The sequence below is a fragment of the Orycteropus afer genome, unplaced genomic scaffold (assembly GCF_000298275.1).
Source record: "Orycteropus afer afer isolate SDZICR_OR568_19922 unplaced genomic scaffold, OryAfe1.0 scaffold00064, whole genome shotgun sequence".
NCBI lineage: Eukaryota > Metazoa > Chordata > Mammalia > Tubulidentata > Orycteropodidae > Orycteropus > Orycteropus afer.
This window is the reverse complement of record NW_006921651.1, coordinates 7,657,023-7,680,271: the sequence shown is the minus strand read 5'-3', so window position 1 is coordinate 7,680,271 and position 23,249 is coordinate 7,657,023. Positions and strand designations below refer to the sequence as shown.

Below are 23,249 nucleotides of genomic sequence, written 5' to 3'. Positions count from 1 at the left end.
CCCAACAGAAATAACCCAGGTGGATAGCTTCAGCAATCAGGGGCTGCTCAGTTGCTCATACAAAATCCCACCTTGGAGTTGACAAAGACTTATGGATAGAAAAGCCACACTAAGTAATTTACTACACCGCATATATATATGTAAAATTACAGAAAACAGTTTTAAGAAATCACCTTTCCAAGTTTCTCCATTAAACTGATTATTTGTTTTGTCACCTGCCAACACATGTTAGCAGAAAAGTGAGAACAGATACCCTAAGTTTAAGAAAAATGTGTTGGAGAAAAAAAAAAATGTTTAACTGAGCACATTCTAATAATTAACATAATCTAATTAAGACTGCAAACCACTTCCGTTGGTTGGGTAGGCTGCAGTTGTTTCAAAGAAGGATAATTTTAGAACTACTGATAGAGAATTTTTAATTTAAACACAAATTGTGTTCTATCAAAATATAATGATTTTACTGTCTGGTTTTAATACAATTTATTGTAGCAGCTATGGATTTTATTCCATCTTCAGCTTAGTTTAGTTCATCAGGAATTTATTGGCTGGGTTGAACCCTGATAAGATTATGAGCCTTTGTTCTGAAGGAGCTCATGATCTGGGGAAGAAACATTGTCTAGTAGAGGACACACACTGCTAGTTACAAGAAGCAAGAAGTTGTGCTAAATGCTATAATGGAGTTATCGAGTACTTAGGAGCAGAAAAGGAAAGGTTGATTGAGATCTTGAATGGGACAGATGCGTAAGATTTTCTGGAGGAGCTGGCACCAGAGCTGGAGCTTGAAGGACCAGTGGAGATAGGATGGGAGAAGGAAACAGTGTGGGTACAGACCTAGAAAGTGGAAATGGAGGAAGCTGAAGAAATGAAAGTAGCCTGACTTTCCTAGAATATGGAACAATTAGGGGATGTAGCATAGCATACAGCTAGAAAGATAGCAAAGAACCACATTGTGCAATGCTGATAATACCAAACTAAGGAGTCTGGACTTGATTCTGTGAGCACTAGGGAGCCATGGAGGGTTTTTGAGCAGGGCAGCAGCATGATCAGTGTGTGGGGGATGGGTTAAAGGTTGAAGGTGGAGAATAAATTAAAGACCATTCTTGGGTAATACGAATGTCGTCTTTTCTTTTCAGTTAACAATTTCAAGGAGTAGCTTAGCTATCTTGTAATTTAAGATATTTGATAGAGAAGCTCATGTGTTTAAATCTGAATGAGTCATGACGTCCTGGCAGACTGACCTGTCTTCCTGTGTATATTTTTAACAATAACTAAGCAAGAGCTTGTATAAGGTAGCACTGAGGAAGCATGAGCTTCTCTTTTTTTTTTTTGCAAACAGTAACATTTGAGTCAATACCCTATGTTTTCTCCGTAAAGTCCTCTTAGCCAGGAAAAGGAGCCACCCAGATATGCATTTTTGAAACAGGACCAGGAAATATGTCTATACAGCAAGAGAAAACAAACCAAGGTGAGACTTTAGGTCTGAGTAAGGGCAGATTACTAGGTAGATTATCCAGTAAACAAGGTAAGCCCATGCTTACCTTGTGTAAGCCCATGCTTACCTTGCCTACTGGGTCTTCCATCTCTGTTAGAATTACAATTTGAAAAGAGGCTTTGATTGTGTAGGGTGGTGCTATGGGGTTGGGAGAGAGACAGATGCCAGCCATATCGAGAAGCAGAATCTTTGATATGGTGAAAAAAAGAAAAAGAAATTGTTCACTGCAGTTTAGTAAGTAAGCATAAGTAAGCCTGTGCTTACCTTGCTCACTGGATAATCTAACACTGGACCTGAGGTTAGGACTGAACCCAGTTACCTGGGTTTATAGTCCACCTCTACCACTTACAGGCTGTATAACTTTAGGCAAATCACTTAGCCAAACATTTTCCTCTGTTCTTTCATCAGTTAAATGAAGTCTGGTCGCATAGTGCCTAAGACATTTGACTGCTAACCAGAAGTCTGGTGGTTCAAACCCACCAGCCACTCCTTGGAAGGAAGGTTGGGCAATCTACTTCCATAGTGATACCGCCTCAGAAACCCAAGGAGGGGTGGCTATGAGTTGGATCCAACTCCACGGCAGTGAGTTTGGGTTTTTTTGGTTTTATTTTTGCCTCCAGGGTTGTCATAAGGATGAAATAAATGAATGCACATTAAATACTCAGAATAGTACCTGGTACCTAATAAGAGCTTAATAAGGGTTAGCTATTATTATTAAGTAATAAATATATAGAAATTAATAACAGTAAAAAACATAATTGTAAGAATAAAAATAAAATAACTGCCTACAGCTCTTTATAGTCACAAAGGTTTTCACACATACACTAGATTGAGTTTCACAATCACCTATGAGTACTGGTGGTTCTAGTTACATTGCTGCTAACAAACCATCCCAAAACATAGAACAGACTGTGAGTCAGGAGTTTGGGCAAGGAACAGTGGGAATGGCTTCTCTCTGCATCATGGTGGCTGAGTCCTGCAGCTGGAGATGACTTGAACAGCTGGAGAGGCTTGAAAGAGGCTGGATCAGCTGGGTTTGGTGGATTCACATCCAAGATGGCTACTTAGCTAACCTGTCACTTTGCTGGGATGGAAAGCTGGGCTCAGCTGAGTCTGTTGCCTAAGCGCCTATATGTGGCTCCTCTACTACAGTAGGCTTAGTTATTGGACTTCTGACAACATTTCTGCAGCAAAAGCTGTATGACTTTTATGACTCAGCCTCAGAATTCTCCTAACAGACACATCCCCCATTTTCTACTGACTGAAGTAGTCACAAATCTGCCTAGAGTCAAAGGAAGGGAATATAGACCATACCTCTTGAGGCAAGGAGTATCAAAGAGTTTTGGGGCCATGTTTTAAAATCACCACACTGGTATTATCCCTAATTCTAGGTGAGAAAACTGAAATTCAATCCAGGTTAAATGATTTGCTCAAGGTCAGTTGCACAGATAGAACTGAGGTGATATGTATAGGTATGTGTATGGGGGGAGGGTGGAAGAGAATAGCTTCTAACCTAATTCTTCTGACTTCAAAGTCTTGCTTTTTCTCTTAGATTCTTCAGCCTCCTGAAGCTAAGATATACTTGCTCTTATGTGAAAGTTCAAGAAAAAGAACTTAACTGACTTTGGATAGATTCAGTAACTTTCCTAAAAAGAGACAGAGATGTAAGATGTAAAAGATGTTTGCATCTAAACGAGCTTGCACAAAAGTTTCTATTTTGAAGAGGTCCTGTGATGAGTTCAGTCCTGATACTGGACAACTCTGTATAATTTTCTCACAAGGAAAGATCTCTGAAAATGTCCCAGGTGTGTAACTGTGACTTCATTTGCCCTCTAGGAAAGTCCCATCTGGCCATTGTTCAGCGAGTGAATAACGAGGGAGAAGGAGACCCCTTCTATGAGGTGATGGGCATTGTCACGCTAGAGGACATCATAGAGGAGATCATCAAATCGGAAATCCTGGATGAAACTGACCTGTACAGTAAGTGCTCAGCCTTTGCAGCTGTCCCAGAGTTACCTTGGTTTCCTCTGAGACTTTCAGAGACGCTTCATTTGATATACAGCATGAAAGAGTATCAGGCAAGCCCCATGCACTGCTGTGTATCAGTCGCCTAATGACAGCTGCTGGCACTTCAAGATACTCTGACTTGAGTCACCCTGAATCCCTCAGAAGATGCTTACTAAGTGTTGATCAGGAAGAAACTTCAGGAACTGAGCCCAGATTATGAAAAGGGTACCTCCTGGCTATTAAATAATAGGTCCAGGAGCTCTGGTAGCATAGTGTCTAAGGCACATGACTGCTAACCAGAAGGCTGGTGGTTCAAATCCACCAGCTACTCCTTGGAAGGAAGGTTGGGCAATCTACTTCCATAATGATACTGCCTCAGAAGCCCAACGAGGGGTCGCTATGAGTCAGATCCAACTGGACAGCAGTGAGTTTGGTTTTGGTTTTTGGGTGGCACAAATGGTTTGCTCTTGACTGCTGACCTACAGGTTGGCAGTTTGAACCCACCCTCCCAGCTGTACCACGGAAAAAAGGCCTGCTGATGGGCTTCCATACAGATCACAGCGATTTCCAACCCCCTGGAGCACAGTCTACTCTGTGACCTGTGAGGTCACCATGAGTGAGAATTGACTCAACAGCAGTGGGTTTGTTTTATTTTTGGTTTGGCCATTGATAGAAAAAGGACTAAAGGAAACTAAGTGCACCCCAGATGGTGACCAGAGCCCTCTCTGCTCTTGTGTCTGTCCCCTTGTGTTATTCTTGCTTTGTCTCTGTGTCCACCCAGAGATCCCAGCACCACCTGGGGTTCCACTGCCAATCCACTGAAACCAAATCATCAATGAGCAATGGAGACTGTCATGGAGCTCATTCACACTACGACCTATGTCCTGTGTCCCTTTAAGCACCTGCCTGCATGGCCTTCTCATGTCCCTGCGCCTTTCTTCCTGTCCTCCTCACCCTCCTACCTACCCCTGCTCAGGAACAATGTGGACTCCTCTTTGCTGATAATGACTTAGGAAAACTGCTTGCAAACATCACAAAAGCATGCTTTGTCTCTGGGATGGTAATGTTATCTAAATCCATGGGCGTTTCTAGGCCAAGAAGTGTCTCCTCCTCAGAATCTCATCTAATGGGGCATTGATGCCTTTTCCTCCCCTCCTATAACTCATTTTAGACTCTCAATTTGCTAGAAGCAGTCTTTCAGAACCTGGCTCCTGGTAGAAAAAGCTTTGATACCGTAAGCCAGTGAGCTGTGCAGAAATAGTGCCTTCCCTCAGGACTAAGAAGAGATCAAAGGTAAAAGGTGGGCCAGGCCTTCGCAAAAAAGTGGTGGGAGTGCCACAGAGCCTCCCTCCCGGTACCTAGTAATGTTCCCCCCGCTAAGCCTGTCTTCTTCAAACCTGGACTGAGCCCAGAAATTTCTCCTCCCTCCTCATTCCATTCTTCCTTTTCCACTTCTGCCTACTACTCCCTATTTAGAATTCCCATCTAAGCTAAGTGTCCCAGTAGATATATTGGAGATGAAATACATACTAAGGTCAGTGGCAGCTAGTAGTCAAAGTCCACTCAGGGCATTTGTTTTAACAATGTTAATGCTCCCAACACTCACTATTAAAATCAAAAGAATGAAGGGGGGACCAGAGGAATGATTCTCTAATGATGAAATTTTAAGTAGCGTTCTGACAGGGGAGGGACAAGGAATATTTAGGCAAACACATTATCCAAATCAGAAGGCTGTTCCCAAGGAAAAGAACCAGGTCCTGTATTTGCTACCCTCTTGCTGAGTTATCTTCTTTAAACAGGAGAGAATTAGGGTTGCTTTCTACCCTTTTAAATAACCTTCTGGGAGCTCTGGTAGCATAGTGCTTAAGGCACTTGACTGCTCACCAGAAGGCTGGCGGTTCAAACCCACCAGCCACTCCTCTGAAGGAGGGTTGGGCAATCTACTTCCGTAGTGATACTGCCTCGGAAACCCGAGGAGGGGTCGCTATGAGTCGGGCTGACTCGATGGCACGTAACAACAACAACTACAGATAACCTTCTGGCATGATTCTTTATAAGCAGTGAGAAGCGGAGGAGCCAAGGGTTCTGGATTCTTCCTTCATGAGCCTGACCTCAGGATGCCTGTGTCTGAGTCTCGCTTGTTTTGCTGTGAGGCCCGTGACCTGAGGAAAAGGAGTGTTGTTACAGCAAGGACCAGATGCCCGAGAAGGGCCCCCGGTCAAAGACAGGCCCACAGAAGGGCCACGAAGGAAAGGGCACTTCCCTCTCCACAGAAACAAAGAGGGTCCCGGCAGAAGAGGGCTCCAGAGGAGGCAGAGAGGAGCAAGGGAACCAGATTCTAGGACCCTGTTTCCTGTCCCTGGGTTTATTCCCTTTAATTTCCATTGTGTCTATTCAGCCTGCACTGGAAGTTTCCCACTATCCTGTTTTTCTCGGGGCCAAGTTTGGCACAAGAAACAAAATTAAATTGGAAAAAAAAAATTTCTCACTCAATAATCACTTCCTCAATACATAGGTTTTCTGAGGTTGCAAGCCCTGCTTGAGGCCCCCACTCAGAGAACCCTCACATTTGTAGATTATAAAACCACTTCTGTTTCTTCCCATTCCTCCTCTCTTTATTTCCCCTGTTGTCTCCTAGTAGAGGGACGAGTTGAAGCAAGAGAACTGTGGGTGCTAAGAGGAGGTGACCATCCACCTTCCTGGGTGGCATCTTTTAAGGTACAGCTCAGAGCATGATTTAAGTCGGCAAGAAGAGACCAGGTGATCCTAGCTCTGGGGAAAGGAGTGACACAGGGGTGGATACTCCTTGGCCCCGCTAAACCCTTTAACACTAAGAATGCAAAGTCCTTACGTTTGTATCACTTTTTAAAGCACTTTCTTTTTCTTTTTTAAGTTTTATTGTGATTGGGTGAAAGTTTACAGAGCAAATTCATTTTCCATACAGCACTTCACATACACTTTGTCTCATGACATTGAGTGCAATTTCCCACAATGCAACAGCTCTCTTCCCACTTCCTCCCCATAGTTACCTCTTCCCTGTGTCCTTCTCTCCCATGCACTCCTGCCCCCTCAGCTGCCTCCCTGTGCATACACAGCCCTTCTATTCTCCCACAATTGATCTCTCCAAGATGTATATCTACCTAATGTTCAGCTCATACACATGTCTTTTGTTTGGCTTGAAGTCACATGAGTGGGTTCAATTCCAGACCTGAAGGGCAGCTAGGGGCCATAGTCCCAGGGTTTGCACCAGATTCTATCAGACCAGCAAACCTGGTCCCTTTTTTTTTTTTTTTTAATGATTTTTGAGTTTTGTTCCACATTGTTCTCCCACTCTATCTAAGATCTCCTACGTAGATCTCCCTCTGAGTAGTTGACAATGGTAGCTGTAGTTCTTCTGGTCTCATAGTCATATAGGCTGAGGATAGCATGGTGTACCAGTCCCTTGGACTAATTGTTTCCATGCATCTTTGGTTTTCTTCATTCTTCTTTGCTCTGGATGGAGAGAGACCCATCATTGCATCTAGATGGCTGCTTGCAAGCTTTTAAGATCCCAGTCGCTACTTGCCAAAGTAGGGTATGGAGCAATGTTTTTGTGTAGTATGTTATGCCAGTTGAGCATGATGTCCCCTGCAACCATGGTCCTGAGCCCACAGGTCCAACTACTCACTCTCTCTGAGTAGTCAAAGCACTTTCACAGATAGTTTCTACATGCAATGAGTAGAAGAGTTATTTTTAAATATTACTAACCTCACATGGAGCTCTGGTGGCATAGTGGTCAAGGCATTTGGCTGCTAACCAAAAGGTTGGCAGTTTGGACCCACTAGTGGCGTAGTGCCTAAGGCATCTGACTGCTAACCAGAAGGCTTGTGGTTCAAACCCACCAGCCACTCCTCGGAAGGAAGGTTGGGCAATCTACTTCCATAGTGATACCACCTCAGAAACCCAAGGAGGGGTCACTATGAGTTGGATCCGATTCGACAGCAGTGAGTTTGGTTTTTTTTGGTTTAGCCACTCCATGGGAGAAAGATGAGGCTATCTGCTTCCGTAAAGATTTACAGCTTTGGAAATATCTATGGGGCAGTTTCATGATGCCCTAGAGGGTCACCATGAGTTAGAATTGACTCAGTGGCAATGGGTTCACTTTTGGTTTTTTTTAACCTCACATACATTAAAACAAACAAAATCTCTGATGCTTAGAGAGGTCCCACAACTAGTATGTTGGGGAGCCAGTCTAAACCCTGTTTTGGGGTGCTCCAAGCCAGCTTTCTCTGTTTTCCACTATCTACTTCATTGTAAATAACACAGACCATTATAGTTGATCACCCACCTTCAATCCCTTGTCAACACCCTTCCAGTACCTGAAAAAGAGATGATGTGATGTCACCTAGACACCTAGAGTTGACACTTTGCAGAAATTCATATGATTCCAAAAGATTGCTCTGTCCAAAGTGACTCTGGGAAAAGCTCTGAAGACCACCAGTGGTTCTGAGATAGCTGTCATCTGTCTCTTGTGATCCTGCAGCTGACAACCGGAAAAAGCAGAGGGTCCCACACCGGGAGAGGAAGCGGCACGACTTCTCCTTGTTCAAGCTTTCGGACTCAGAGATGAGGGTGAAAATCTCACCACAGCTCCTGCTGGCCACACACCGCTTTATGGCCACAGGTATGACTCTCCCCACCTGAGTCTGCCAGAGGGCAGCTCTCATTTTGATTTCCAGTTCTTCCAGGACAGTGTCTCAACCCTGGATGCCCATTCGAATCACTTGGGAAGTTTTTTAAAAAGATAGAGGCCCGGCCTCTACCCCAGATCACTTACAGCGGAATCACTAGGGGTGGGACCCAGGCATCGATGATTGTGAATACCTTCTGACCTAATTCCAATGTGCGTCCAGGACTGAGAACCACTGTTCTAGGAGAGGCAGGGCACTAGGAAGCCACACACTTGCTTCCTCCCAGGCCTCAACTTCTAGGGAGGAAGAGAGAGCATCTCAACTCTATTTTTTCTCTTCCACTCAGGAGGAGATGGGGGAGAGCTAGAGAAGCCACTGTTGCCCAATTCCCTTCTTCACCTCTCTTCCTGGCTGGTGCATGAGGCTGACCCCTTTCCTGTGAGAGATGGGTACCCTGGAGTATTCAGGGGAAAGACAGATGTTTTGCTACTCAACAAGGCCGTGGGGTCTACTGCCCATTAGGGGCCATATATGAGCTACAAGCTCCTAAAATACAGAAATGGTTTGTGCATGTTTAGAAAGCAAAAAATATGAGCGGATTCAAAGATAAACACCTGAGGAAAGATTTGTCTCTGCACCCTCTCACCTTCTCATCTCTATGCCTAAGTACTGTGCTGGCCTAGATGGTCATCCCCATAGTTAACTTCCATATATAAGATTCAATATTTAGTATTAGTGTTTAATATTTAATTAATCCATCATGTATTCATTGAGTATATAATCAATGCTAGCACTGTTCTAGGTGTTAAAAAGTAGAAAAACTTAAACGGGAGCTTCTTTAAAGTTGAGTTCTCAACATGCAGTTCTGAACACTGATTTTTTTTTTTTTTAGCTACTGGCTCTACCTATAATATCCATCAATATATAATAAACCAAAAACTCACTGCTGTTGAGTTGATTCCAACTCATAGCAACCCCTCCTCGGGTTTCTGAGGTGGTATCACTACGGAAGTAGATTCCCCCAATCTTCCTTCCAAGGAGTGGCTGGTGGGTTTGAACCACCAGCCTTCTGGTTAGCAGTCAGATGCCTTAGGCACCATGCCACCAGAGCTCCTTAATATATAATGTTGTTGTCATGTGCCGTCGAGTCGGACCTAACTCGTAGCGACCCCTCCTTGGATTTCCGAGGCAGTATCACTACGGAAGTAGACTGCCCCATCTTCCTTCCTAGGAATGGCTGGTGGGTTTGAACTGCCAGCCTTCTGGTTAGCAGTCAAGTGCCTTAGACACTACGTTATCCGAGTATAATAGCATATGTTAATATATACAACCATGCTTCATGTTCTTGACAACGTATCACTTATATAATTCACTGTCTCTATTGGGATTTTATATCATTCAACAGACATATATCATATAAATAAGTTAGACTAAGTCCTTTATAGATTTTATTTGATTATAGTATTAAACTTTTTATTGCTCATATTGCTAAGTTATGCATAAATCAAACCAAACTCACTGCCGTCGAGTCAGTTCCGACTCATAGCAACACTTCCTTGAGTCTCTGAGGTGGTATCTCTACGGAAGTAGATTGCCCAACTTTCCTTCTGAGGAGTGGCTGGGGTTTGAACCACCACCCTCCTGGTTAGCAATCAAATACCTTAGGCACTACACCACCAGAGCTCCCAAGTTATCCATGCCCACTTTGAAATTAAGGAGAAAATTGCTGCTGCTGCTGACATTTCCTAAATGATGGCCTGTTTCCCGAGTCACCAGTGTAGGGACCTTATCCCCACAGGGCACAGGGAAGGCCATCAGAAGCGCATTTGTGTTTCGGATCCCCCACCCTGAGCGGTCCCAGAAGCCCTGCCTACTTGGTGCCCCAGAAGCACGGATGGGGTGGTTCTCTGTGTGCCTAGGCTGTGCTCACTTTGGCTCTTCCCAGCCGCCATACTGGAGTGGGCAGGACTGGGAGGTGCTACTTCTTCCTTGCCTCCACTCTCCCCTAGAAGTGGAGCCCTTTAAGTCTCTATACCTTTCGGAGAAGATCCTGCTGCGGCTCCTGAAGCATCCCAACGTGATCCAGGAGCTGAAGTTCGATGAGAAGAATAAGAAAGCCCCGGAACACTACCTCTACCAACGCAACCGCCCTGTGGACTACTTTGTGTTACTTCTACAGGTAGGAGTAGAGCAGTCAGGGTAACCTCTGAGGGCAAGATAAGGGCCTTTCCAGGCTGAGGAGGAGTGGAGACGTGCCTCCACAGCGCCAGGTCCAGGACTTGGCTGGCTGGGTGGAAGAGGGCAGCATCTTCCCAGTCCCTACATAAGTACACTCGCCTTCTGCCCTGAGTGCTTGGATTGTTGTTGTTGTTGTTTGTTGCTGTTGAGTCCATTCTGACTCATGGCCACCCCTTGTGTGCAGAGGAGAACGGCCCCATAGGGTTTTCAAGGCTATGTGACCTTTCAGAAGCACATTGCCCGGCCTGTCTTGTGAGGCACCTCTGGGTGGATTCAAACCACCAACCTTTTGGCTGGTAGTTGAGTGCTTAACCATTTGCACCAGCCAGGGACTCTTGGATAAGCCTGTCATAAATGTCAGACATGGTTCCAGCCTGTAACACTGCTGGTGGCCCTGTCCTGGCTCCATCACCAGCTCTGTCACTCATTCCCTATCTTTCCCCCAACAGAATCTTAGGAACCCTAAATACAGATTGGTTTAAAATCTTAATTAAGTGTGCATTAACTTCAAAATAGCATCTCTTTGTTGCAGTCCATCTCCAGCCTATCTGCTCTCTGACACTATGATTGCCCTTCTGCACATATTCTTCCAAATAGCCTCAGTAAAATGACTTCTCTTCTCCAAAAATAGAGTGACATTCTTCACTGCTGGAAGTGCAAAAGAGTCCTGTTACATTGTTAATGTTATGTATGAGCACATACACTATACTATCTTATGCTTACTATCAACTTAGCCATTATCAGATAAAACCTGAAGGGAGTAAAATGTAGTGGCAGGAGTATAGGTTCAGAAATTGGAAAGGTCTGGCTTGAAAATTCCTGTTACTGTTTCTTAACTAGCATTGATCACATTATTTAACCTCTCTGAGCCTCAAAGTTGATTCATCAATAAAATAAGGATAGAAGCAGTACAAAGCTTATGGAGCTGTGGGGCAGATTGAATAGGAATCTTTGCAGTGCCTTAACACAGTTATCAGGCTCCTAGACACATCCTATGCACATTAGCTTCCTTATTATTGTTGATGAATTAAACAAGCTTCATAAAGAATTAGATTTTATTTCAACCAGACTGAGATGACCTAATCTTAGGCCCTGGGAGAAGTGGTACAGACCCTTGTTGTGGAAAGACTATGAGAGTGTAGGAAGAGTGTCTATTATTTAAAACTGGATGCTGCCTCATGAACAAGCAAATGATTTACTGCAAGGAGCCATGGAGGTTGGAAGTGCTATTTCTGAAACATAAATTTAGACAGAATTAATACTCTGCTATGATAAGAATTTAAGTCCATTTGTTATCCAGGCAGAATGATTAGGGTTCTAGTCAGTAACAGAACTGGAAGTGCTTATGCATACCCTTGGTACATTGCCTTCTTTCTCCAGGGTAAAGTGGAGGTGGAGGTTGGTAAGGAGGGCCTTCGCTTCGAGAATGGAGCCTTCACCTACTACGGGGTCCCAGCCATTATGACCTCTGCTTGCTCAGGTATTCCAACTACAAGCCATAGCTTATGAGGAAGCAATGGGGTACTATAGGAAAAGCCCCTGGGTTCAAGTCTTGACCCTTCTGTTAATTCTTTTGGACCCTGGACAAACCATTTAACTTCCTGGGCTTTAGTTTCTTCCTGTGGAAAACAGGTCTAGAATCACATTTTATTCACAGAGTTTGTGGAAGTACACAATAGACTTGTATCATTATCAAGCATTGGGGATACCTAGTGGTATTTTTCAGTACGAATGGACACATTTATTTTGCTTTTTCACATTTATTTTCTACCTTTCCATCTGATAGCCTGCTTTTTATAAGGTTAATTGGTGCTGGGGGTGGGGTGAAAGAGGGGGAATTCCTATAATAAGGGTGTGTTCTGCATCGCCTCTGAAACACACTGCATCCCTCTGTCCTCAGATAACGACGTGCGGAAGGTTGGAAGCCTAGCAGGATCCTCTGCCTTTCGTATGTATCTTTCAAACCCCTTCCTCATCCTCCCCATTGTACTCCTGCCTTAGCCCACTCTGAGGACCTGGACCAAGTACTCTGAGCCACGACTGGGGCTCCCACAATCACTGGCAGCCTCTTTATAACGCTCTGCCAGGAACACTGCTTCCTGCCAGGTACCCACAGCTCATAGGGACTTAGTTCCTGTGTGTCTGGAATGTCTTCTGCTGCTTCTCTGCTTCTATGCAAGTATGAACAGTGTGGGATGGGGGCAGCATTTATTGCCACCTGCCAGGGAATGCAGGCAGGTAAGTTGTGCACCTTGGTCAAGGTTCACCCTTTCCTTCTCTGCTCTGATAATTCACCAACTGGCCTTTACTTGTGAAAACCATCATGTGCTGTTATTATGGGGGGGGGGGGTTGTCCGCTGTACAAAGTGGCTGCAGGATTTGAGATGTAAATATGCTGCTTATCTGCTTCTCTTTCCTTGTTCACCACATTTCAGCTGGTGGTGACGTATCCACCAGCTGGCTGTGCATGTGATGCTGGGGACCAACACAGGGCTGATGGCTGGTTTCCTCTGTCCCTTCTCTGCTGTATCTTCTCACTGCTTCCTGTGTGGAGTTCTTGCACTTGTGATTAGGGGCATGGCATTTATTGTGCAATAAGTGTGATACAGAGATAATTGTTTCTCTAGATTTCTTGTTCCCTGGTGTGAATTTCATATTGCTTTTAGCTATTACAGTTACAACAGCCATTCTAATACTAAACAGAGTGTTTCCTTTCATCATAAAAAAGATTTTACATAGTGTTTGATACTGATATTTATCAAAGGGTACCAAAATTTGTTGTCTCAGTTTCTGACATATGGCAAGGTAGATACCCTTTTAACACAGGGAAACTAAGGATAGGAGTTGCTCCAGGTCAGCCAGCTAGTTGATTACCTAGATGCATCCCAGTGTCCTGAGTAATTGAACCTATACAATGAAATAGTGATTTTAGATCCACCATATTCCAGAACACAATTCCTATGTGGGAATATTGGGATAACTTGCAGTGCAGCTTCACATCCTACCCCAGCAGAGAGTTGCTTGAGTATTAGTCGATCTGTAAAATAAAAATTCCCCATACATTATTATAATAATATAAGCTAACACATCTTAATGAAGGTTTACAAGCGGTTTAGATGAAAGAAGTGTCAGCAGTCAGTATAAGAACTCTCGGTGTGTGAGGGTCTGAGTAAGCCTTGGTTCTCTGAAGAGGTTTCCATCTGTCACATTCAGTATTTCTGAAGGATTTTCAGGGTTCCTTTGGAACATAGGGGCTCCTTGAAGTAAAGTAGCATCCAGAATCCTAACAGAAGTGTTGGTCTTGTTTTGGATCTTCTAGAATACCAAAAGAGGTGAGAACTCTGAGAAACAAGATCTGTGTAAGGCTTCCCTGGCCACCTGATTTAGATGACTTTCTGTTAAAAAAAAAAGAAAAAGTGGAGAAATAATGTTACATGATTTTGTCCTTTCCTTCCTTCCTGTCTGCAGTTCTTTTTCTCAAAATCTTTCCTTTTTATCAGTGAGACAGAAGTAAACTTGCAACATGAATCTCTCCTTCAGAACTGGTTAACCAGATAAAAGTGTTAGACCTTCCCTCCCCTTGCTTCCAAGAATCTTTACAAATCTTCAGGAGGAAAAGAAATCTAATTAACCAGTAGAGGTGAAGAGACATGTTTCATCCTCACCCTAAGCCTTCCACCACTTAGTAGAGAATGGTGTGAAGTAGCTGAGAAGGCTGGCCATAACCCATGGTTGTCCCAGGTGGACAACTCGTCCTAGGGTCCTGTCATCCAGGGTCCTTTACAGGCCAAGAACCTCAAGCAGGTAGAGCTTAAGGTTGAGCCACAAGGCACAGAATTCTTGTAGGGTCGTGGTCTAATGAACAACCCCTGTCCTTGAAACCAGGCTGCAACTTTCTCCGTCTTTGAGGGTGAAGAGGGAAATGACAACTTAGTCATCTCACTGTGATCTGTCTCAAAGTAGGATTTGAGGTCACAAGCAAGTTGCTTTGGTCTTCCAGTGCAGAATAAAGGGAACACACTTAATATTGCTTCCTCCTATGTCTTGGTTCTGTTGGCCAGGTCTCTCAAGAGGACCATGGTGAGCCTAGCACTCTGGCAGAACCTTGCCTAAGTTTAGGGTAGCTGGAACAGATACACATAGGGGTGTGCAAGCAGGAAGACAATGAGTCAGTCTCCTATCTGTCTGATAATATGTACATTTAATTTTACACCCCAGGAAGAGTTATTATTGTTAACACTGTGGATTTTCTTATACGAGTGTGTCTTGCAATGTTGAGGTCCATTCAAATATTCCTTAATATCTCTTATCAGAGTGAACAGTATCAGATAGATGTAAAGCCCTCCTTCCCCCTGCCACCCTGTCCCCTGCACATAATTTCAAGATGAAACCATCTAGTTCAGCAAATGAAGACTACAGAAGCTGCCTATTTCAGTGCGTGTCTCCTGTAGGCTGGCTTCACTTAGCTCCTTGAATGGAGTTCAGGGAACAATCAAATAAGAGAACTGAAGACAGATTGCCATCCAGAAAAACAACTTGATCAGGGTCAGGATGGGGAAAGAACTTCACTGTTTCTATACATTCTACCCTATCCAGGCCCCATGTGATAGCCACGCAGAAAGAGAGGTAGTTTGACATATTCATATTTGCCAGAAGTGACTAGAATTTAATTAATGAAGTCGATTCACATTACTAGTTGCTGGATATGCTGCCCTTCATTTGTCCCAAGCCTCTAGCAATGCATAGTTCTTCACCAGCACCATGACCACAGAAGACACTCCTAGGAGCCTGAGGCAGGATACAGCTGCTCCAAGGAGGCCCCTAGCAGGAACATACACTTTGCTGTCAGGACTCTGAATGTCCATGTTGGCACCCTCCCACAGGTGAGCAGGACACATGGGCAGCTGGGAAAGCCTGGTGACAGGGCAGTGCCAAGCCACCAATATATTTGCTTGTTCGCACACACTCCCACAGGACACTGCTATTCTTGTCATTGGCATCTCTGATTCCCACTAAGATTACGGTGCATCATTTCAGAAGACCTTCAGACAAACCCAGCTTATTTTCCTGTTTTTCTGGAAAGTGATTTGTTTTTCAGAAGCAAAGTTCCTTTTTACAGAGAAATGTGATGTTGTAAAGATCCAGGAACAGGTCATCTCACCTACTTTGCTCTTTGTCTTTCTCCTTTTGTATTTATTTTCCCCTTTGCACTTCACAAATCCATGGCCCCTGGCTCTTTAGTGCCGGTCTCTGTGTCTCGTACCTTCGCCTTCGGCAGAGGGGACTCTCTGGCAGGCTCCCCAGGTAATCATGCATGGTGTCTCGGGTCTCTGTAGAGCCATTGGGGTTTGCAGGAGGCCTTTGGTTTGTGTCATCGTCTTGCATGAGGACCAGTCTCTCCCAATAGGCACTCCTGTGACTGAGGCAGAGCACCTGTGCAGGTAACACATGTTTGCACACTTAGCCCTGGCATTGCTGGCTCAGTGGTGTCATTTGTGAACCTAACTGCCAGAAATGTATCTGTGTTTGTACATGGAGAAATGTGGGGGTGCGGGGTGGGGTGAGGGTTCCTCATCAGTTGTCTGGCTACAGAGTGGAGGGCTGGTGAGTGTGGCAAGAGAAAAACAAGAACAGTGGAATAACTGTATAGTTACTTTATTCCTACTGAGTTTTCTCCACCTTTCTATGCTAAGCTAACCACTAACCCATCTTCCTAGTAGTACTCATACAAAAGATAATATATGTAAAATTTTCAAAGCAACTTTTCACTAGGCTTAATCATTCTTGTTAACTAAATAAGTTACTAGATCTCTTTTTCAATTGAGTAAAGCAGCTCCTGAGAGTGACACGGCAACTCAATGACAGTAGAATGCAGTAAATCTGAACAGTTAACTATATTGTTTTTATCTACGGAAGTTGGTCTCTTGGGCCCATGAGCAAGTAATAACCAAACCAGGAATGTATTTTTTAAACTGTGCAATTTAAACTTGTGCAGTTGGAACAGTCCACTTTCCTATGTCCTTTACATCTATCTGTATCTCTTATCCCAATGCTGAGACCCTGCCATATCCTGTCAGTCATCAGGAATCCAGTTGTACAGTAAAACCTGTGAAAGTCAGAACCTGTGTAAGGCAGAAACCTGTCAGAGAAGAAAAACTCAAATATTTCACACTAATATTTGATAGGAAGGTGGTAAGACTGCACCCTGTCCATGACCAAAAACTTTGTGAGACCTAGAAAAACAAGGCAGTTCTGTGTAGTTCTGGTTCTCACAGGTTTCACTGCATTTCTCTGTCCATACAGTAGACCCTCGCCATTCAAGAGGGCTATGTCCTGAGACCTCAAACCCCCAAATTTGCAACTTCAGAAGTATGCATGCTGGCTTCTACTTTCTTCCAAATCACATTTTTCCATCAAAAATCATCTGGTTCTCATATTTATCTGTACAAGACAAGTTAACCACCAACTCAAATTTTGCCAAAGTTTTCCCTCTCACTTGGTGGTTTTCTACCAAGGAATAAATTTTCCCTCAGTTCATGAGAGCTCATGCCTTCATGATGGCTACAGAATAGTAAAGTCAAAGTGAGGTGCCCTCATCAGCTAAATAGTAGACTCCTGCATGCCAGCAAAATTAGAAGTGACCACACCATGGTCCTTCCTGTCAGTGAATCTTGGTGAACATCAAGAGTATCTTATGAGAGTTCAGCAGTACACATTCTTTAAGGATTTTCAACCATAAGGATCAAACCAAAAAACCAAACCAAACCTACTGCCATCAAGTCAGTTCTGACTCGTAGTGACTCCTATTTGAGTTTTCAAGGATGCAGACTGGCTCATCTTTCTTCCATGGAGCAGCTAGTGGGTTTGAACCACCAACCATTTATGGTTAGCAGCCAAGTGCCTTAACCACTACACCACCAGAGCTTCTTACGAGGACCAAAGCAGGGGTTTATTTTCCTTTTTAATTAGCCTTCAGTTAACTGTTGTTGTTGTTGTTGTTATGTGCCGTCGAGTTGGACCCAACTCATAGCGACCCCTCCTTGGGTTTCCGAGGCAGTATCACTATGGAAGTAGATTGCCCCATCTTCCTTCCGAGGAGTGGCTGATGGGTTTGAACCGCCAGCCTTCTGGTTAGCAGTCAAGTATCTTAGCCACTATGCTACCAGACCTCCTTCAGTTAACTAGACAGCCTAATTAATAGCAACTTCCCACTTAAAGGAAGGCTAATTCTAGTTAACCAGTACTAATTGTGACAAATTTCACAATAACTCAGCGTCAGACAGAGATTAAGGTGACTCATTCCTGCTGAGCCCTGTCTCCAGCTCAGACTTCTGATCCAAATTTGGCTGATGCCATGTGTCCCTGAGTGCTCTTTTAACCTTCCCCCATGTTGCTGCCGTGCATAGGGTCGCTATGAGTCGGAAACGACTCAGGGGCACCTAACAACAGCACATGTTCCTTGGCTGTGGGTGTTTAGCCCAACAGGAAATGGGTGAGCAATAATGAGGGAAGAGCAAGGCCGGCTTAGCCCACTCTTGGCTTAACTCTGCAGGTAGGGGGGTGATAGGCACAGCAGCAAGAAACGAGAGGTGTGGCATACCATGCTTCTCCAATGGCTCCTTTCTCCCCACCTTCTTTTGTCTGATCTCTATCTATTTCCAGTCACCATGACTTCCCATCAATTGGATGACCTCTCCAGGAGCAGTGGCAGGGTATTACCACTGTCACTCTTGCTTCTGCTCCATATCACCAGAAAAAAAGAAGCTTCAGAGTCATGGGACTTAATGCAAAGAAGTCCTAGGCACCTCTGATCCCATGCTTGATCTAGAATCCACATACACTGACTTTCATAAATATTTTGTTTTGAAAGGTCCCTGGGTGGCACAAACAGTTAAGTGCTCAACTGTAGGCATACCTCATTTTATTGTCTTTGCTGTATTACACTTCATAGATGCTGCGGTTTTTACAAATTGAAGGTTTGTGGCAGCCTTGTGTCAAGCAAGTCTATCAGTGCCATTTTTCCAACAGTATATGTTCACTTAGTGTCTCTGTCACATGTTGGTAACTTTCACAATATTTCAAACCTTTTTGTAATGCTCCTGTGTACTTAGTAGACTGCTATAGAGTGTAAATATAACTTTTATATGCACTGGAAAACCCAAACAAATTGTGTGACTTGCTTTATTGTGGTATTTGCTTTATTGTGGTGGTCTAGAAACGTACCTGAAATATCTCTGAGGTATGCTTCTACTAACCAAAAGGTTGATGGTTCATCCCCACCCAGAGGTACCTCAGAAGGTCTGCTTCCAAAGGGATACAACCTTAAAAACCTCATGGAGCAGTTCTATTCTGCACACATGGGGTTACTACTGAGTCAGGATCCACTTGATGTCAGCTAACAGCAACAATGATATTATGTCTTACCCCCATCTTACACAGGGAAAAAGACAAGTCCTAGATATTAGTTGAGGCTTTAGAACGCTGTCATTATTTTATTTGATCCCCACAATCAGCTTAGGAGATATGCAAGAATTATTGTTGGAAAGCGGTATGTGAGGAAACAAGCTCTGAGAAATTAAACTATAGGGCCAGGGTGATGTCTGTAGTAAATGGGCAGAGGGATGGGGATGGCAATGCCGGTCTCTTAGATTCTGCTCTCCTAGTGCTTCAGGAACTGTGCTGCCCCTCTGATTATAGGTATGTTGTGCCCTCTAGAGGGATGTGATTGATTTGCATTATGAAAGCAGCTGTTTTAATGAAAATGACACTCTGGATTGAGGCCATCAGTCCCTGCACCAAATATTGTCATCATTATCCATGGGTGGTTCATTGTTCAGCCTTAGTGTGAAATAAGGAGAGCACGGTGGCCTGGAGAGTGTAGTGTAATTTGCCAACTCTGCAGGTGCTTTCATTTCATGGGAACTTCTGATCGGCCTACTGAAAATAAGCAGCCCCACAGCAGTTATCATCCACTCTCCCAAGATTCATTCCTTCTTTCTTCTCCCGATAGTGGAGAAAATTTTAAATTCCTCATGGACAATCCAAGGAGCCCTCATGGTGCCGTGGTTAAGTGCTCAGCTGCTAACCAGAAGGTTGGCGATTTGAACCCCCAGCCACTCCATGGAAGAAAGATGTGGCAATCTGCTTCTGTAAAGATTTCCACCTTGGATGCCCTATGGGGTAGTTCTGCTCTGTCCTGTAGGGTCACTGTGGGTCAAAACTGACTCAGTGGCACCAGGGTATGGGCAACTCACAAAAGCAGGAGGAGCCGTTGAAGCAAGTGTTCTTCCTCAACAGTAGATTGTCCATCTGTAATGTGTTTTGAGAAGTGGTGATAAAGTTTTCCCCCAGAATATACAAGGATGCCCTAAATAATATTTTTACTTTGTGAACTGTGGCAAGTGTAAATATTCGTTTGGACTGGCTCTCATGTAGCAAACATTTGGGAACCGTTAAAGCTCCCTGTAATGTGAGTGAGTTCATGTGGGATCCTAACTTGGGCCAACTTGCAGAGTTCAGATTATAGGTTGATCAGAGCTTTGACAGACAGCACTTGGCATTTGGTCATCTAATGTTGAATATTACCCAGAATGATGAATTTTCATAATTCTAGTTTGTACTCTAAGAAGCCTATGTAATTAAACTCTCACATCTAGTTTGGTTTTTTTGGTGATCTAGTTTGGAGAACACAGATGGCCCATGGCACAATGACCGTGATCAAAGTGGGCCATTCGCCTCATCCCTCACTGATGCTCCAAAAGATGTAGGCAGGCAGCCACTGAACCCCATTTTCCCGCAAGTCCCCATTCCAAGGAGAGGAATAGTATCTACTTCTATCTACTATCTTGGGTCATGCTCTCAGGATAGAGTGGGGAAGGATCCCTGGATACAGGTATCACAAATGGAGCAAGAGTCCCCATAGTTTTTCAGAACCTCTTCCTATTAGTACAAAGTAAGAGGAGATTCCATCAGGCTCCAATTGCAGTGTAAAATCTTCTTACACACACACACAAACACATGCATACACACACACAGTTTTACCCCAATGTCTTCCTATCTCAACCTTAGTAACTCTAGCTTGCTGACTAGGGAAGACATCTCCTGCAGATTGACCAAGCAGTGTCTGCAAGAATGAGGTCTGCCACAGTTCTCTATAGTACTTGGAACTCTAAGCAGAAAACCCTGCTGTAGTCCTCCGTCTCACCAGAGCCAGCTTCAGGGTATGATGTCAGAGCAAGAGTGGGGAAGGGACACGTTGGCTGCGTGGCTTAGCTCCTGTGGACAGGTGCTGTGGTCAGTTTTACACGTACGTCACTGTTTCATCTGTATTCTCTCCAGACCTCCTTGCACTAAAGTTTGGATTCCCCTCCTCACTTCATTCCCCCAAGCCGTGCCTCTGTGCTCTTAGGAGATGCCAAGGGAAATATACAACTTGAACTAGTTTGCCATGCTGCTGGGACACTCGTCTGTTACTGATTTCTTCTCTTTTTTTATTAAAAGCATTTCTATTTCCTTTGCTCGGAAACCTCGGAGTGTATGTGCACAATTACCAAAATGCTGAGTCATCAGCATCCTACCTATTGAGGAATGTCAGACTCTAGAAACGAACGCATTGATCTTGCACAACACTTGGATGAGCCAGGACTTTGTCACGAAATGAGGGTTCCTTTTTTCTTTTAAAAATTGCTTTTATAGGCCCTACCTTTGTTAAAAGTGGTATCTTTTGGTGTTGGGAGTCCTTTGGGATTTAATGACTAAACCTTCAACAAATAGCATTGTTAAAAAAAAAAAAAGACATGTTTCTCCTTCCATCACAGCAATGGTGTAGCCTGCGTTTGTGACATGCAAGTCTCTGGGTGACAGCAGTGTCCATATCTGCCCTAAGTGCCAGTGTGGGGGTGAAACCTTTGGGAGGAATAAGAATTTTGTGTCTTTTTTCAACAGGGAGTAGAAGTGATTTAAACAAAAGCTTCTGTGGATGGAAGGGTTTTTGTAGATAAGATAGGGCTCTGTTTCCTTGTGAACTCCCTGAATGGTGGCATAAGGGGTGAGGATATGGAGCAGTGGGTGTGGGATGAAGCCCATGTCAGACCAGGCAAAGGAGGGGATTATCAAGGAGTGAAGGTTATTTCCCAGCATAACTGAACTCACAGGTCCTGTTCACACTCTGCCCTGGGTTATGTTCCAAACTGAGTTGAGATCAAGACCCACCAAGGCCAAGGTACAATTTTTTTTGAAACTCCACATATATGCTAAAGAAGCAGGTGTCCTGCAGGGACTAACTGCTTCCCTTTCACCCAACAGCTAGCCCCAGAGGAAACATCACTGGCTTACTTAGCCAGCCACCACCCTGGAACAGCCACGTAAGGATGTAGCCACGCCAGAACTCATTCGTTTGTTTGCAAGCGCACTAGGACCAGAAATGAATTACACATGTTTCTGCCCAGTGGTGACATTGTTTACAATCACCCTGGAGTTTGACTGTGTTCTCCATGGCACCATCATAGTCCCTCCTGATCTTTGGTCACTTTGAAAGAAGGTCTGGACCTCCGTCAGCCAGTACAGTAGGGGCCTACAGACCTGACTCTAGGAGTCACTGTTCCACATGCTCTTATTAGACAGACAGACACAAAGCCCCAATACTTCTAGTGGCCTCTTCCTCAAATTAACGGCCAAGGCCCATGCTTCTTGGTGCCCTTTGAGTCTAGTTGCATGTTATTTATCCGGCTACCCACCTAAAAGCTGCTTGGAGAAATCAGTTCCCCAGGACTTCAGGCCACAGAGAAAGAGCTTTCTCATTCTAGGGTGATTTAAGAGCTCTAGAACCTCCTTTTAACCAAGTTTAGATTTTGAATAAAAACCCTTTAAGAGCCCATAGATGGTGGTGATTCATTCATTCAGTACTATTTAATAAGCACCCACTCTAGGCCAGGCATCGTGGTAGGTACTGGCCACGTAATGGGACCAGAAAAGACAAAATCTCTATCCTCATGAAATTTATAGTAGAATTGAGTAGACATAACAAATGAGTACACACCTATAACTAATTAAAACTTGTGAAAAGTGCTTTGACCAAGGAGCAGAGTTAGAGTGAGGAATCTTCTTAGGGTGGCCAAAGACTTCAGAGAAGTGAGACCTAAGAACTGAACTGAGAAGCAAGCAACTGTGTGTGTGTATGTCTGTGTCTGTGTCTGTGTCTGTGTCTAGGGGGGTGATTGGAGAACAAAGGAAATGGCATCTGCCTAGGAGAGGGAAGTTCGCATGATTGAGGATCCCCAAAGAGGCTGTGGACTAGAGCAAAATAGGGGAAGGGCGTGGAAGGGCCAACATGAGATCAGACAGAACGGCAGGAGCCAGGTTATGCAGGGCATTAGAGGCCACAGCAAAGAGTTTTGATTTTATTCAAATATAATAGGCTCCGGCAGCTGAGATGTGAACAGATTAGAGTGTGGTGACAGAGATAGACCTGGAAGTAAATATAGCAGGACTTGCTGTGGGAGCTCTGGTGGCATTGTGCCTAAGGCATTTGACTCTTAACCAAAAGGCGGGTGGTTCAATCCCACCAGCCACTCCTTAGAAGGAAGATTGGGCAATCTACTGCCATAGAGATACCACCTTGGAAACCCAAGGAGGGGTCACTATGAGTCGAATTGACAGCAGTAAGTTGTTTTTGTTTTTGTTTTCTTTTTGCTATGGGTCTGAGGGAACAGCAGAAGTCAAGGGACTCCCAGGTTTCTGGCTTAAGTGAATGACATTTACTGAGAAGACTGGAAGTGAAACGCTTAGTTCTATAATCACATCAAGGCGGTGATTATTATGTTTCTAATGAGAAAATTATTCAA

At 44.1% G+C, this 23,249-nt stretch overlaps 1 protein-coding gene across 1 annotated transcript in view; it reads left to right on the top strand.

The window, feature by feature from the left end:
• Window positions 1-23,249, top strand: part of CNNM1 (cyclin and CBS domain divalent metal cation transport mediator 1) — a 69,079-nt gene that overhangs the window by 33,142 nt on the left and 12,688 nt on the right. The window contains exons 2-7 of the mRNA XM_007939972.2: window positions 3,329-3,472; window positions 8,022-8,162; window positions 10,179-10,348; window positions 11,788-11,887; window positions 12,308-12,355; window positions 15,649-15,711. Of these exons, the coding sequence (XP_007938163.2) occupies window positions 3,329-3,472; window positions 8,022-8,162; window positions 10,179-10,348; window positions 11,788-11,887; window positions 12,308-12,355; window positions 15,649-15,711 (666 nt within the window). The remainder of the gene's footprint in view (window positions 1-3,328; window positions 3,473-8,021; window positions 8,163-10,178; window positions 10,349-11,787; window positions 11,888-12,307; window positions 12,356-15,648; window positions 15,712-23,249) is intronic.